Raw genomic sequence first — 16,333 nt, 5'->3', positions numbered from 1 at the left:
AAACTAGGCTTGTAGATTTGTAATTACTCTCAGACTCTGTATCATTTTTCATAAGGGCAAGGTGTTCCGGTAAGATTCCAATAAATTAGCTGCTTTGAAGTTTCTATAGGATGCTTCACTGCCTGCCCCAAATACTAGTAAGGAATTGTTCTGTGCTGTTAAAAAGCTACCACCCTTGACCTCCACAAAGAATTCTCCAAGAGTAAACAAATATGTGGACAAAGGGGATCCAGTGGATATAGTGTACTTTAATTTACAGAAAACCTTTGACAAAGTCCCTCACGAAAGGCTTGTAAATAAAATAAGGTGTGTCTGCATAAGAGGGAAGGTCCTTTCATGGATTGATAACTGGCTAAAACACAGGAAACAAAGGGTAAGGAACAAATTACCAGTTTTCAGAATGGAGAGAGGTAACTAGTGGTGTCTCTAGGGATCCACACTGGGGTCAATTCTATTCAACATTCATAAACGATCTGGAGAGGAGAGTAAACAGCAACATGGCAAAATTTGCAGATGTTACCAAACTGCTCAAGATGGGAAAAAGCAGACTGTGAAGAGCTTCAAAAATATTTCACAAAACTAAGTAGGCAACAAAATCGCAGGTGAATCTTAATGCTCATAAATGCAAAGTAATGCATATTATGTTTTACAATCCCAACTGTATGTATACAATGATGGGGACTAACTTAGGTGTTACTACTCAAAGGAGAGATCTTGAAATCATTGTAGATAGTTTTCTGAAGACATCCACTCAATGTGCAACAGCAGTCAAAAAAGCAAACAATGTTAGAAATTAAAAAAGAGATAGATAATATCTTATTGCCTCTACATACAACCATGGAATGCCCATATCTTGAATACTGGTGTCTAAGATGAGGTAACCACATCTGCAAAGATACCTTAGCATCAGAAAAAGTTAAGAAATAAGCAACAAAAATTATTAGGGGTACGGAATGGCTGCATATGAGAGTAATAACATTGGGACTTTTCAGCTTACAAAAAAGAGGAAACTAAGAAAGGATAAGGAAAAGTTATTTTCCCCTTCCCATGACACAAGAATGAGGGGTCATCAAATGAATGCAATAGGTAGCAGGTAGGGATATCAACATGTAGTCAACTATACGATTAACCGATAAGCAAAGGCTTAACGGTTAATCTTGTTGACTACACACATTTCCTCCACCCCCGTGGCTGCCTCTGTATCAAAGGCAGCAAGGGAGAGGGAAGCAGGAGGGAGCCATCTTAAAAGCTACTGTGGACAGAGGCTGGTCCCCAAGAGTAGCTCCTGTTTGTGGGGGGTTCAAGCACCCCATCACTGGAACCTGTCAGAAGACAAGATACTGGGCTAGATGGATCTTTGTTTTATCCAGTACTCCATTCTTATGTACTCCAGATAAGGTTGCACTGCAGCGGTGATTCAAGCAAACTATACTTAGTTTATAAAATGCTTTGAGAGTTCTGAGATCAGGATGAAAGGTGCTACAGAAATAAGGTATTTTGAACCTGTAGTTCTGCATAGGTGATCAAATCCAAACATACCAGCATGACCTAATTAGAAGTTACAGAAAAAAGTTACTTGAGCACAGGATGAAAAAACTAAAAAGGTGCTGAGTGAGAATTTAGGTTCCAAAGCCAGAGAGATTATTGTGGATTGCAGTGCCTCACCTTCAGTGACAGTGTATCAAATGTTGCATGACTATTTCCCACCCTTCAAACTTCACGTTTCTTGTCTCATTCACACTAATAACTGCAAGGCAGGGAATTAAAAATTGGATTTGGTTCATGTCTTGCTCCTCTTGCATTTTTACTTTACTCCCCTGCCCTCTGGTTTTTTGTCCCTTAATGAGGAAATTGCAACCAGATTGTTTTAAATAGAACCAGCACATATGAAAACATATCAGAAGCACAGAGAAAGACAGGTGTGCATCACTCCAATTTTTACCTAAATAAACCCACAAGAACCAACACCAGTAAATTAACTTCACTTCAATTTTTCAACATGCAGTCCTGAAGACAAGTTGCATTGAATTAAAGAGGAGTGAACATTTTCTCAGTTCCTTGCTCCTCCCTTGCACCTCAACTTAAACCTCTTCACAGGCTTACAGGCTCTTCCCTCCCTCCCCCCCCCTCCACCTTTGGAAAAGTATCAAAAGCTCTCTGCATTCCGCTCTACTGTAAGTTTTCTTATTTACTCTGGAACATCACCAGTTCTCTCCTCGCCAGTCTTTTGAAACCACGCTCCTAAACATCAGTGCTCAACTCAACAATTAATTCGAGAACCAATTGCAGGGAGGCAGGATGCTTAGAGACCTGTTAAGTGGGATTATTATTTGTAGAGTAGGTTGAGGTTTACCACAAGAAAGAGTTCTGAATTGCTCTGCCTTCCCACTAATGGAAACCCTTCCTCATCCCTAGAGTAGCAATCACACTATGTTACCAGATAGAAAATTCTTAAGGAGACTGTTTACCAGACATTAAAGCTAGAGAACTATATATCCCAAGAACATAAGAACGGCCAAACCGGGTCAGACCAAAGGTCCATCTAGCTCAGTGTCCAGTCTTTCAACAGTGGCCAATGCAAGATGCCCCAGAGGGAGTGACTAGAACAAGGAATCAAGTGATCCCTCTCCTGTCATCCATTTTCAGCTTCTGACAAACAGAGGCTAGTGATATCATTCCTATCCATCTTGGCTAATATGTACTGATGGACCTAATCTCCAATATTTATCCCGTTCTTTTTTGAACACTGTTAAAGTCTCTGGCAAGGAATTCCAAAGGTTGACTGTGCACTGCATGAAGAACTCTGTGGTGATTCATAATATATAATAGCAAAGGAGTAGAGCTCATGAATTAATACCTTTACTTTGTGCTTCACAGCTTTCTTATGTTAACTTCTTTTGTATCAGGCATCCATTTAAAACTGGCCTTGTGTGTCTTGTGCTTCATATGTAGAAAAAGCATTTTTTCAGGTGTTTATTTTACTGTCAGCAAAGCAGTCTCCGCACCAATTCAACATACTACTTAGTACTGACAACTAGAACTGTTAAAGTGTGTGTAATTGAAAATTGTAGCGGTTACACATGAGGAGCTGCTGCTCCTGTATCAGCTGCTGCTGCCTCTGTATCTGCTTAAAAGCTGGCTCTCCACAAGCACCAGCTCCTGCCTGCACATCCCCATGCTGCTGCCTTTCTGATACAGAGGCACTGGCACGGGGGAGCAGATGGGGAAGAAACATGTAACCGTGAAGGTTAACAAATGAGTTTTACACTATCACATCCCTACATTATATATACACACACCTTAATTTTGACCTGCTGTGCTCTTGGGAACTCCTTGTAGAGATCTACTAATGCACTTTATTCTTGACCTTCAATTCTATACAGCTAGTCGTGTTAGATTCAAACTGAGGTCTCCAAAAGTCATGCAATAACCCTTATCACTCAAGTTCTCTGAAGATTTTGTGACTACAAACAAATGTGTCACAGATTACAAGTTTTAGCAAAATGAAGAGAGCCTTCTGTTATACAGGACTTCATGATTTTCTATTGTAATAAAGCTATTTCTTTCACTCTCATCTGGCCCTGTTGCTCTTGTAATCAATAAGCCCCAGAAGATTCAGAACTGACTTCTCCCAGTAGTATTAAATATGCCTAAAATAAACACCTACTGAAAAAATGCTTTTTCTACGTATGAAGCACACGACACACAAGGCCAGTTTTAAATGGATGCCTGATACAAAAGAAGTTAACATAAGAAAGCTGTGAAGCACAAAGTAAAGTTATTGTATTAATTCAAGAGCTCTATTCCTTCGCTATTATATATTATGAATCACCACAGAGTTCTTCATGCAGTGCACTGTCAACCTTTGGAATTCCTTGCCAGAGACTTTAACAGTGTTCAAAAAAGAACGGGATAAATATTGGAGATTAGGTCCATCTATTAAACAGAATGCAAATTAAATCAAAATCTCTCAAAGTGACAGAATTTAATAGAATGCAAGCATATTCATGTATGTGAGTGCGAAACAGAGAGTACGTCTACACTGCATGGCTATTTCAGGATATCAGTATCCCAAAATAGCTACCCCGCATCTTAGTGCGCCCGTTATTTCAAAATAATGGGTAGCTTGTTATTTCAGATTCCCTGGTACCCTTATTCCACAAAGGTTAAGGGAGGTCTCAAAATAGTGCATTATTTTGAAATTTGGCACAGTGTAGCTGTGCCAAATTTCAAAATAAGCTATTTTGAAATAGAATTGAAATAAGATGCACACTTTGCATAGAGCAAAGTACGCTATCTTATTTCCAGTGTAGAGTGCTGTATAGATGCATGGAGAGAAGTTACAGGTTTAACAAGTTTTGATTTATTATGCTTGACTGCCATCTTCAGGCCAAGTTTGAGTCAAATGCATCAAATGTGTTTTGGTTTTTACTTTTTCTGACTGCAACTATACTTCAATGTCAGTAAAGAAACTTCAAAAAGTATTCTGTGGACTTATTTACACACTGAACACTACAGAGAAAATCTGCTCTTTTGAAATGAAAGGAAAACTTGTTGCCTATGTTGCAAACAAATTAAGATCTAAAAATCCAGCCACATTCTGCCTCATACATTATCATCCATAGTAAAGATCCTGCAACCGCATTTTAGCTGTATTGGTTTAGTAAGGCTTACCTCAATAAAATGGTGCATGCATGCCAGTGAAGTAAAAATACTTTTATTTTTTTGCTTAATATAGTTGGAAATTTCTTCCCTTTCGTATCTTTCCATCTAAAATGTCTGTTCTTAGTACACCTATGTTCTTCCAACTTCTGTCAAAACAGGCTAAGACATACTGCACCTATGTAACACTGAGTGATCCTAGCATTTGCACTGTGACTACCAAGAATTCTGAACCCCACTTCCTCTTTAGAGACATTTCACCCTACACAAGCTACCCTCTAATGCATTTAAATAAACAGAATGATGCCTACCTATCTCTGGGAACATCCAGTGCTGTGTTGTAGTCAGGCGGTCCCCCAGGCAGCATGTTAAACAACAGGTGGTTTGTGCCACGATCCCACCTAAAGAAAAGACAATCATAGTCAGAGAGCTCTTCTGAGAGGCACATGCCAGACTCTCCCAAATTCTGATCTCAGCTCTGACCAGGGCTCACGGCAGAACTTTCCCCGTCACTAACCTTATTCTCTCCAGCTCTAACTTTATGATTCATGCAGTAAGATTTCTGTGCATACCTGGATAACTGAGCCAAGGCCTGAGCAGTTTCCTTGATGCGGAGTGTATTCTGGTTCAGTACATCTATAGACGGCACAAAAAGGCAGGCCCTGCTGACATCATCTGTGTAGAAGTCACTGTCAGAGATAGCAGTCAGCAGCTCATTATATTCCCGAGAGATAGTGTTGCTAACCAGCATCCCATACTCATCCACATATTTCTTCAGCGAGTAGATATAGACCTTGATCTTGTTTTTGGGGTTAAAGCCACAGCGATAGACATCAAAGCAGGTATGCATCCTACAGCTGAGGTCTCCCCGTTCTGGGATGGGGCTGTCAGCAGGAAGCTTGACCACAGGCACATCATGAACACTACGTTTTTCCACTGTCCAATCGCTGGATGACTCAATGGAGTGTGGCCAGAACTGAAACATACCTGTGGCAATAAGGCCAAGCAGGACAACGGAAAAGAGTGTGATGTAGTAGATGCGGTGCTTGGTCTTCATTCTTGGGATAAGGGCTGGACCCCGGGTGTTATATTTGGCTGACGCACACATAATGGAATTAGCCACTTCTTCCTCGTGTGTCTAGAGGATGGAGACACAAACACATAAGATAAGAACAGGTACAATGTTAAGTGTGACAGAAGAGACACAGTCATCAAGCAGGACAAGAACAACAGGACAGAAATACGTTCCCTCTCTTTTGGGAAGGCTCCTTTGCCTCAAAGGATTGTACCAACATTATTCAGAAATTCAGCTGTTCCACGGCAATGTCAGGTGCTAGCTACCCTATGTATCAGGGATGACAGTTGGAAGTACCAACATGAAAGAGTTACCTGCTGGGATTACCGAAAACCAGAGGTAGAAAGTAACTAAGTAGAAATACTTCGTTACACTACTCGAGTACATTTTTCGGTATTTGTATTTACTCAAGTAATTTATTTTTGTGATACTTCGACTTTTACTCAAGTAGTTTTTTCAGAAAACATTGTACTTTTTACTCCATTACTATTTCTGGAAGCACTTAGTTACTCATGAGTTTCAGCTCCCCACTGACACTTGTGCAAGTCAGCATTCTGATTTGCTAAAGCACAGCTGCATGCGCAAAGCATCCAATCATCATGCAATTACAGTTTTTTTTAAATATCCAATCAATAAGCACAGTGACCCTGCCAACACCTTTTAATGGCCACATCAACAACTTTTCATTCAAAAACAGTATCTATGCAGGGGTAGAGAGCCCTGAACCTCCCAGGATGGATTCCGCATGTGAGGGAGAAGAAGCCCAGTGCTGCTCACCTTCCCCCCTAGCTGGGGAATGTGGTGCTGGAAACCACTTGTAGGAGGGTTTCCCTGCTGCTCCCATTGGCCAGATTTCAGCAATTGGGAGCGGCAGGGAGTATGGAGTTAGGTAAGAGCCCCCCACTTCCCCATGGCCAGGCCCTGTACCCTCATCCCTCTCCTGCACCCTCCTCCCACCCAGCTCTCCCAGTCCCGGTCTGCTCCTGCACCCTCCCACCCTTCTAGACACCCCCCCCCCCATAGCCCACTCCTGCACCTTCCTCTTGGCTAGACCCTCCCCATGCACACTGAACCCCTCATTTTGGCCTCACCCAAGAGCCTGGGGGCAGGTGCCTCACAAAATCTACTGACTCCAAAAAGAGTTAATCTGGCATGTGGGAAGCCCTGAAGTTTGGTCCCCTCTGCCTCCTCTCCCTCAGCCCACCTTGTTACTTCCGGATACTTGAGTACAATTAAAATGCAATACTTTTGTGCTTTTACTCAAGTACTCTTCCAGAAAGATACTTTGACTTTTACTTAATTACATTTTTCAAACTAGCAGTACTTTTACTCAAGTAACTTTGAGTACTTTTTCCACCACTGCCAAAAACCTACTGAGGCCAGGCACCGACATCCTAGTAAAATAGTTTAGCAAAACTGTTAACAATCACAGTGTTAGTATAACAACCGGGCCTGAACTTTAAGTGAAAGAGAGAAAATATGAATCAGAAAAGAAAAAGTCATGATATAGGTCCCACCCAGTCTGTCTCCCAGAGCATTCCCAATGTACATTTCTTAATGTAGTGTGCTCAAGGACTGAGGAAGGACAGTTAAATGTACATTTACTGAGGAAGCAGGGCAATGTCCAATGCCAAATGCAATCTTATTCAACTGATTAATGGGAATGTTGTAGGGATAACATATTAATGTATTGAAAATGATTCCTCCAAATGGAAGTGACTCCCCATAATTTGTTCCCCACAGCTTAAAGTGTTTAGATTTATTATTAATTCTTATTATTATTATTATTAGTTAAGATTGTTAAATGTTTAGATTTATTATTATTATTATTGCCCCTTTAGAATATAATGTATTAGGTCATGTAACTTAGAACTGTTAAGAATATAATCCTATGTAGCCAGAAACAGCGCCCCCCCCCCCCCCCCCCCCCCCCCCCCCGGTGCTCCAGAGCATGCTCAAGCTTGTGCAAGGGGCTGCTTGAAATTGACATTGCAGAGATACATTGTAACAATGCATTGTCAAGCCACTAACTCTGCTATGGGAGCCAAGCCCTGTAATTGACTAAGGGCATTGTTACATAATTGACGCCTGTTCTCTTTAAAACATTGTAACTTTACTCAGCACTCAGAGAATGTTTTAAGCAATACCACCCAGAAACTTTTGTAACTACAACTTTTATTATTATACAAAATACTGTATGAACATATGAGAGAGTGCTTGGACGATGAATGAATGGTTCTGAGAGGTGCCAGCCTGAGAATACAGCAACAAAGGGCTGAAGAAGGCGTCAGGTGCCAGTGCAACCAAAAGGTGTCAAGTGGAGAAAACCAAATACCGGAGGTCCACCCGATGAGATCACTGATGAGCACCTGGCAGCCACCCTGGAGACATCAGCATGATGCAGCAATTTCCATAGACTGGCATAGGACGAAATTCCTATAAGAACTGGACTAAAAAACTATGGAATCAGAGTCCAAGGTTCTGCTGCCAGCCTACCAGGAGCTTCAGATGCGCATCTGATCAGGACTTCGCTCCCCACTACCATCACTTGTGTACAGAATACCTGGCCAGTATTCTGTCACAAGCAACTTCCAGGCTGGTTACTATAACAAATACACAGAACCTGAATGAATGGATGAATGAATGTTTATATGTATAAGGGTTAAGTAGTTAAACAACGTTGTTTGCTTCTATCTTTTCTTTATTTTTTTTATTATTATCTTTACAATAAATGTGGCTTTTTGCCTTATCCCCCTCATAAGATCCTGCTTGCTTTTATTTGGTACAACAATGTGTCACTGTTAACTCTTTACTAGCCCAAAGCTGGATATCATACAGGACTCGCAATGAGGATGAAGTCACTAATCTAGGGTGGCTTCTAAAAAGTATTATAAAGTAAACCTGTATAAACACCATCTGTCCATCTTCTATGGATTAGAAAGACACTAACACTAGGTGATTGCCCTGGTGTCTTAGGCAAACGTGCCCTTTCACCTGGGTGTAACAAGCTGGTTCTCTCCCACCACTGAAGAAGCACTTCAATACAGGTTGAACTTCTCTAGTCTGGCAACATCCGTAGTGTGGCATGATTTTAAGTTAGCCAGATATCCACTTATGGGTGTGGCTAACTTTCCTACAGGACCATAAAGTTTGTTTACAGCCATTAGACCTGGCTCTCTCTGTTCTTTGCTATTATTTAGCTCTAACTGACCCCTAAATATCTTCTGACATCCCAATAAGCAGCGGAAGTGTTGGTAATGCTGCTAGACAATACTGATCTCCCGAGGTCCAGACATTTCTATAATTTGGCATTGGTCAGGTCCAGAAGGTGCTGGACTAGTGAGGTTCAATCTGTAGGGCTATGTGTATATCCTTGTGAAATATTTTGGGATGAAAAGCATTACATAGTATCAACAGAAAACATTAACCATAGTTGGGTGCTGATATTTTCCAGAGCTGATCATATAGGTTAGTTTTTGTGCTTTCAAAATTTTGATTACTAAAGCAAAGTTACCAAAGCAAAGTTACTAAACTTCAGCATAAAGAAACAGTAACTAGGGAGATACACAGATTGGTTATTATACATTTGTTACATAACTAGGGTGTTTTGGTTTTTCAGTTCCAACACTGAACTCAAAAGTTCTCATAATAAGGAAACTGATTGTGGCTCCAACATGCAAATTGTTCAGCAGCAATTTTGTGCATCATGCTTCACTGAACTACAGCACGGCTGATATAATCATATATACTGCCTTTTGTGGGAAAGTACACAGAGTAATTTTTGAGAACAAGAGAGAAAATTTGATAGGTAAATGTTAGTGAAACAGAAATTATACAAAACAAACAAACCATCACCACCAAATATGAAGAAATTAAAGAGTATGTCAAAAACAATAGTTATCTGAAAATTTTTATTCAAGAGAACGTTGGGACAGAGGTTGTTTGCAACTTGAAGTGACAGCACTTACACAGCACAACAAGGAAGAGGTTTTAGACACCATTTAAGAAGTTCTCAACTTTTAATGCTTAGGTCAGAGTAGGTTCATATTCTGATTTCAATTTACGGCAGTTAAATGGTTAACCAGTAATCATACCAGCAAGTATGAGACTTACCTGTTTGTTTACCAGTTAATCAGCCCTTGCTAGTGAACTCTGTCTATGCCCACCTATGCTATGCTGGAGCAGCCCCAGATGCAGGGGCCCAGCAGGTGGGTGGCAGAACTTCACAGCAGCAGTGACAGCATGGCCACACCATGGCCACTGTGGGACAGGGCAGCAGTTGCTAAATTAAACAGTTAAACGCTAGCACTTAAATAGGTTATCAGATTAGCCGTGTTAACATCCCTAAATTAAATAGTTTTGCCAGCCTACTGCTGAACTCTGAGCAGATAAAAGATTGAAGTAATAGAATAGCCAGCAAAAGAATGGGAATTTCCAAAAAAATTTATATTTTTTCTGCCGTTTAGTCAAGTTATTCCTTCACTTTCCAGATACAACGGTGGAATCATGTGATTTATCACAGAGATTATATGTGTGTGACAGGCTCTTGAGTCACTGAGAAAAACTTTTTCCTCTTGGTTTCAGACAAGGAACTATTTAATCTCTAGAATTCACTGCCATCAGGTAGACGTGAAGTACCAAAATTGATTTAAAAAAGAATCATACATGTATAGGATAGTGATAGAAATGTAGCCGTGTTAGTCTGGGGTAGTTGAAGCAAAATGCAGGACAATGTAGCACTTTAAAGACTAACAAGATGGTTTATTAGATTATGAGCTTTCGTGGGCCAGACCCACTTCCTCAGATCAAATAGTGGAAGAAAGTAGTCACAACCATATATACCAAAGGATACAATTAAAAAAAATGAACAAATATGAAAAGGACAAATCACATTGCAGAACAGAAGGGGATGCGGGGGGGGGGTGGGAAGGGGGAGGAAGGAAGGTAAGTGTCTGTGAATTGCTGATATTAAAGGTAGGGAGAGTGGGATGTTTGTGAGTTAATAGTATTACAGGTGATAATTGGGGAAACTGTCTTGGTAATGGGTGAGAAAGTTCAAAGTTTTGTTAAGTCCTTGTTGGCAAGTGTCGAATTTTAACATGAATGACAGTTCAGAGGATTCCCTTTCAAGTGCAGATGTAAAAGGTCTTTGTAGCAGAATGCAGGTGGCTAAGTCATTTAGAGAGTGTCCTTTCTGGTTAAAGTGGCAAGAAACTGTTTTCTCTTTGTGATCTTGTCTGATATCTGTTTTGTGGGCATTAATCCTTTGGCGAAGTGTCTGAGATGTTTGTCCAATGTACATAGCAGACGGACACTTTCGGCACATGATAGCATAGATTATATTTCTGGATGCGCAGGAATATCTGTTCTTGATCTTATAACTCACTTGGTTAGGTCCAATAATGGTATTGGCATGCTCACTACTGGTCTATCCAGCTATGTAGACACTCTTCTCAAACCCTTCGTAACCAATACCCCCAGCTATCTCCGAGACACTACTGACTTCCTAAGGAAACTACAAAACATCGATAACCTCCCCAATAATACCATCCTTGCCACCATGGATGTAGAAGCTCTATATACCAACATCCCACATGAAGACGGATTACAAGCAATTAGAAACACTATCCCAGAGGACACTACTGCCAACCTGATAGCAGACCTATGTAACTTTGTTCTCACCCACAATTATTTCCAGTTTGAGAACAACTTATACCTCCAGATCAGCGGCACAGCCATGGGTACACGCATGGCCCCACAGTATGCTAACATCTTTATGGCTGACCTAGAACAACGTTTCCTCAACTCCCGTCCCCTTTCATCCCTCCTCTACCTACGGTACATCGATGACATCTTTATGATCTGGACACATGGCCAAGAAACACTGGAGATATTCCACAGAGATTTCAACAACCTACACCCCACCATCAACCTCAGCCTGGACCATTCTACACGAGAGATCCACTTCCTGGACACCACCGTACAAATCAACAATGGAAAATTAGACACCACGCTCTACAGAAAACCCACCGACTCATACAGTTACCTACATGCATCCAGCTCCCATCCAGAACACACCACACGATCCATCGTCTATAGCCAAGCCCTTCGATACAACCGCATCTGCTCTAACCCCACTGACAGAGACCAGAAGCTTCAGGATCTCTACCAAGCATTTATAAATCTCAACTACCCACCCAGAGAAATAAAAAAGCAAATTGAAAGAGCCAGACGAATACCTAGAAACCATCTACTTCAAGACAGACCCAAGAAAACCAACAATAGAACACCACTTGTCATCACCTACAACCCCCAACTTAAACCTGTCCAACACATTATCAATAAACTACAGCCTATATTGGAACAGGATACCATACTCAAAGAGGCTCTGGGAGACAGACCCATAGTCTCCTATAGACAACCACCTAACCTCAAGATGATTCTTACCAACCACCACAGGACATACCACACTAATACCAACCCTGGTACCTTCCCTTGCAACAAACCCCGTTGCCAGCTTTGTCCACATATTCATTCTGCTGATACCATTATTGGACCTAACCAAGTGAGTTATAAGATCAAGAACAGATATTCCTGAGCATCCAGAAATATAATCTATGCTATCATGTGCCGAAAGTGTCCGTCTGATATGTACATTGGACAAACATCTCAGACACTTCGCCAAAGGATTAATGCCCACAAAACAGATATCAGACAAGATCACAAAGAGAAAACAGTTTCTTGCCACTTTAACCAGAAAGGACACTCTCTAAATGACTTAGCCACCTGCATTCTGCTACAAAGACCTTTTACATCTGCACTTGAAAGGGAATCCTCTGAACTGTCATTCATGTTAAAATTCGACACTTGCCAACAAGGACTTAACAAAACTTTGAACTTTCTCACCCATTACCAAGACAGTTTCCCCAATTATCACCTGTAATACCATTAACTCACAAACATCCCACTCTCCCTACCTTTAATATCAGCAATTCACAGACACTTACCTTCCTTCCTCCCCCTTCCCACCCCCCCGCATCTCCCTTCTGTTCTGCAATGTGATTTGTCCTTTTCATATTTGTTCATTTTTTTTAATTGTATCCTTTGGTATATATGGTTGTGACTACTTTCTTCCACTATTTGATCTGAGGAAGTGGGTCTGGCCCACGAAAGCTCATCATCTAATAAACCATTTTGTTAGTCTTTAAAGTGCTACATTGTCCTGCATTTTGCTTCATGTATAGGATAATGAGAATTAACATGGGTTATATTAGAAACCACTGGGAAAAATAAGAAATATTATTAGCCTTTCAGCTTCGGGACATCAAAGATAAAAATGCTAATGAGTAGGAATAAGCTTCCCCTATCAGCAAACTATCACATAAGCATCTATGAACAGAACTTTTAACTGAATTTCCTCCAACTCTAGATTTCCCAGACATTACAGGGTTGCTTCCATTTTCCTCTAAAGCAAGGCATATTTGTCACTTGTACATGGATACTACACAAGACAGACCACTGTTCTGATTCACCATCAGCTCTTCCATGTGCCTGAAACTTACTAACCTTGAGTAGAGCATGGGAATGAGTTTATGATGAATATACTCAGATAATTTTAGAAAGTTACATTAAAACCCCTTCTCATTCATGTTTTCAAATAAGGGGCCTAGAACTAGCCTGGTAAACCCAGAAAACCTTTGTTAAAATACAACTTTTCCACAAAGGCACTTCATACTTCAGGGCTACGTCTAGACTGGCACGATTTTCCGGAAATGCTTTTAGCGGAAAAGTTTTCTGTTAAAAGCATTTTCGGAAAAGCACTTTTTGCAGAAAAGCATCCATGGCCAATCTAGATGTGCTTTTGCGCAAAAAAGCCCCGATCGCCATTTTTGCGATCAGGGCTTTTTTGTGGAAAACAAATCTCAGCTGTCTACACTGGCCCTTTTGCACAAAAGTTTTGTGCAAAAGGGACTTTTGCCCAAATAGGAGCATCAAAGCTTTTCCGGAAAAAGCACTGATTTCTTACAGTAGGAAGTCAGTGCTTTTGTGGAAATTCAAGCGGCCAGTGTAGGCAGCTGGCAAGTTTTTGCGCAAAAGCAGTTTCTTTTGCAGAAAAAGTGGCCAGTCGAGGCACAGCCCAGGACTCCACACAGAGATGCATCCCTATAAGAAGTGAGGTAAGTAGAATGAAACTTCAGCAGTACTGAGAAACAGAAACAGGAGAATTGAAAGCAGGTGGGGAATAGTTCAACCCATATTATTCGCAGAGGGTAACACAGATGCCGTTCGTGGCCCGCCCACAAGTAACAAGAAAAGTATTCTTTGAATCAGTAGGAAATACGGCTCGAGACCTGCCCCGCTACCCTTAGGTGGTCAGTTTCTCCCTGTTGTGTCAGCTGCGGTCCCAGGCACAGCCACAGGCACAGTCCTGGGGAGTAAGGGGCTGAGCGCCTAGTGCTGGCGCCCCCCGCACGTGTCTCCCGCCCAGGGGTGTGTTCGTTACTGCGCGGCCCGCGGGACACCTCCGGCCCCCCGCTCCCCGTCACACGGCCTAGCTGGGAGCCGGCTGCCTCCCCGAGTATCTCGGCCGGCGCGCCCCGCCCTTCCCCCCTCGGCTTGACACTCCCCGCCCGGCTCCCTATCGCCGGCAGGGGCGCAGCCCCCCTCTCCCCCCCGGCGGGCTCCTCGCTCTCCGCAGCCCGGCAAACAGCCGCCTCACACAGCCACTCCGCCGCGCCCCGGGACCCCCGGGCCGGCCCCTCACCTCAGCCAGCAGCAGCGCAGGCGCCCGCAGGCCGCTCACGGCCTCATGTCACACGGAGCGGGCCCGTCGGGCGGCTGGGCCGGGGCTCGGAGCAGCCGCCGGGCGCACAGCAACCTGAGCGGCCGGGCCGGGCGCAGAGCGCATGCGCGGGAGGAAACGTTCAGCGCGCAGGGATGCAACTAGGGCCGCGGCCGGTGTGCGGCCTGGCTGCGGCAAGAGCGCCACGCGCATGGGCGCCCGAAGCCGCGGACTCTGCCCGCGCCAGTGCGCGCGACAGGCCCGTGTGGTGCAAGGGCGGGGGCAGGGCTGTCAACCTGTAGAGCACTGTACGAGTCAGCGCTAAACTTGGGCTCTGGGTTAATCTTGTCCCGCCCCCCTCACTGCTGCTAAGGCAGCCCCCCCCCTCTTCCCCCGACTGTTCACGGGGAGCGCAGACCCCTGCTGCTGCTTGGCTGTGTCTAGACTGGCAAGTTGCTTTTACGGAAAAACTTGCCAGCTGTCTACACTGGCCTGGCTGCTTGAATTTCCACAAGAACGCCGCCTTCCTATTGTCTGAAATCAGTGCTTCTTGCAGAAATACTATGCTGCTCCCGTTCGGGCAAAAGTCCTTTTGCACAAAGTTTTTGTGCAAAAGGGCCAGTGTAGACAGCTCAGATTTGTTTTGTGCAAAAAAAGCCCCGATTGCAAAAATGGCGATCGGGACTTTTTTGTGCAAAAGCGTGTCTAGATTGGCACGGACGCTTTTCCGCAAAAAGTGCTTTTGCGGAAAAGCGTCCGTGCCAATCTAGATGCTCTTTTCTGCAAATGCTTTTAACGGAAAACTTTTCTGTTAAAAGAATTTGCGGAAAATCATGCCAATATAGACTTAGCCCTTCTGTATTGGGGCAGTACCCTGGCTGGCAGGTGGGAGCCGGTCTGAGCAGGAAGCCTGTTTTTAAACCAGCTCCCCTTGCAGACCAGCTCCGCCAGCCACCCCGTGCTGCTGGCTCTGAGAGAGAGGTAGCAGCATGGGGTGACAGGAAGCACCCCAAGAGTGGGGCACCCCCTGGACTATCGAATAGTCGTGTAACCGCTAAAATTGGATGTGGTTACGCCATTATTCAATTATATACTACCTGACATTTCTAATTGGGGGCAGGGATCAGAGCATAGTAGAAGTGGGGAGGAACTGCTGGTGGCAGAAACAGGGACTTGCATGACATAGGTGCAGGAATTAGTCATGTGGAATTGCTGTGCCACCCCGTGGCTTGAAGTGATTTACATTATAGGAGATTTACGGTTTGGTTCCACAGCTTTCAGCATCCTCATTACAAAAAATGTTCCAGCTGGTGATGGGGGTCAGGATCAAGGGCATGGTTGGTGATGATGGCAGAGGAGGGAGAGGGTGGTGTGTTTGGTTTTGCCCACAGAAGGGTTAGGGAGACACATCAGCTGCCACCTGCTCCTGACTCTTTAAGACTGCCCCATAGCACCCACTGCAGTGGCAACCCTGCATAGGGCTGGCCATACCATGAGGTGAACTGAGGCTGCCGTCTCAGGTGCCAGACTGGGGTGGGAGGGCGCCACTAGGACCCTGTGTAGAAACTTGTGTTTGCTGCTGGAGCTTATGTAGCCTCTCTGCTCTAGATGCACAGAGATGGTGGAGTGCTATGCTGGAGGAAGGAGGGCACAAGAGACATAACAGGCAGGCAGGAGAAAAGGTGGCATGGGGACGTCGTTTGAGTTCCCTGCTTCAGGTGCCAAAATGTTGTGGGCCGGCCCTGACCCCACAGATACAGCTTCAGAATTATTCTGTGGTACACTATCATTGTGAGGCTCACCATGCCCTGACA

General features: G+C 43.5%; 1 protein-coding gene across 1 annotated transcript in view; it reads right to left on the bottom strand.

Moving 5' to 3' along the window:
- The window catches only part of EXT2 (exostosin glycosyltransferase 2), a 131,424-nt gene extending 116,738 nt beyond the window's left edge, over positions 1-14,686 (bottom strand). Inside the window, exons 1-3 of the mRNA XM_075927527.1 lie at positions 14,502-14,686; positions 5,235-5,800; positions 4,974-5,063 (exon numbers count right to left, since the gene is read on the bottom strand). Coding sequence (XP_075783642.1) covers positions 4,974-5,063; positions 5,235-5,770 — 626 coding nt within the window. The 5' untranslated portion in view covers positions 5,771-5,800; positions 14,502-14,686. The remainder of the gene's footprint in view (positions 1-4,973; positions 5,064-5,234; positions 5,801-14,501) is intronic.
- Positions 14,687-16,333: the final 1,647 nt, after the last annotated feature.

This window comes from Pelodiscus sinensis, chromosome 4 (genome assembly GCF_049634645.1).
Source record: "Pelodiscus sinensis isolate JC-2024 chromosome 4, ASM4963464v1, whole genome shotgun sequence".
Classification (NCBI taxonomy): Eukaryota; Metazoa; Chordata; order Testudines; family Trionychidae; genus Pelodiscus; species Pelodiscus sinensis.
Note: the sequence above shows the minus strand (reverse complement) of the source record. Positions and strands in the feature narration are given on the sequence as shown.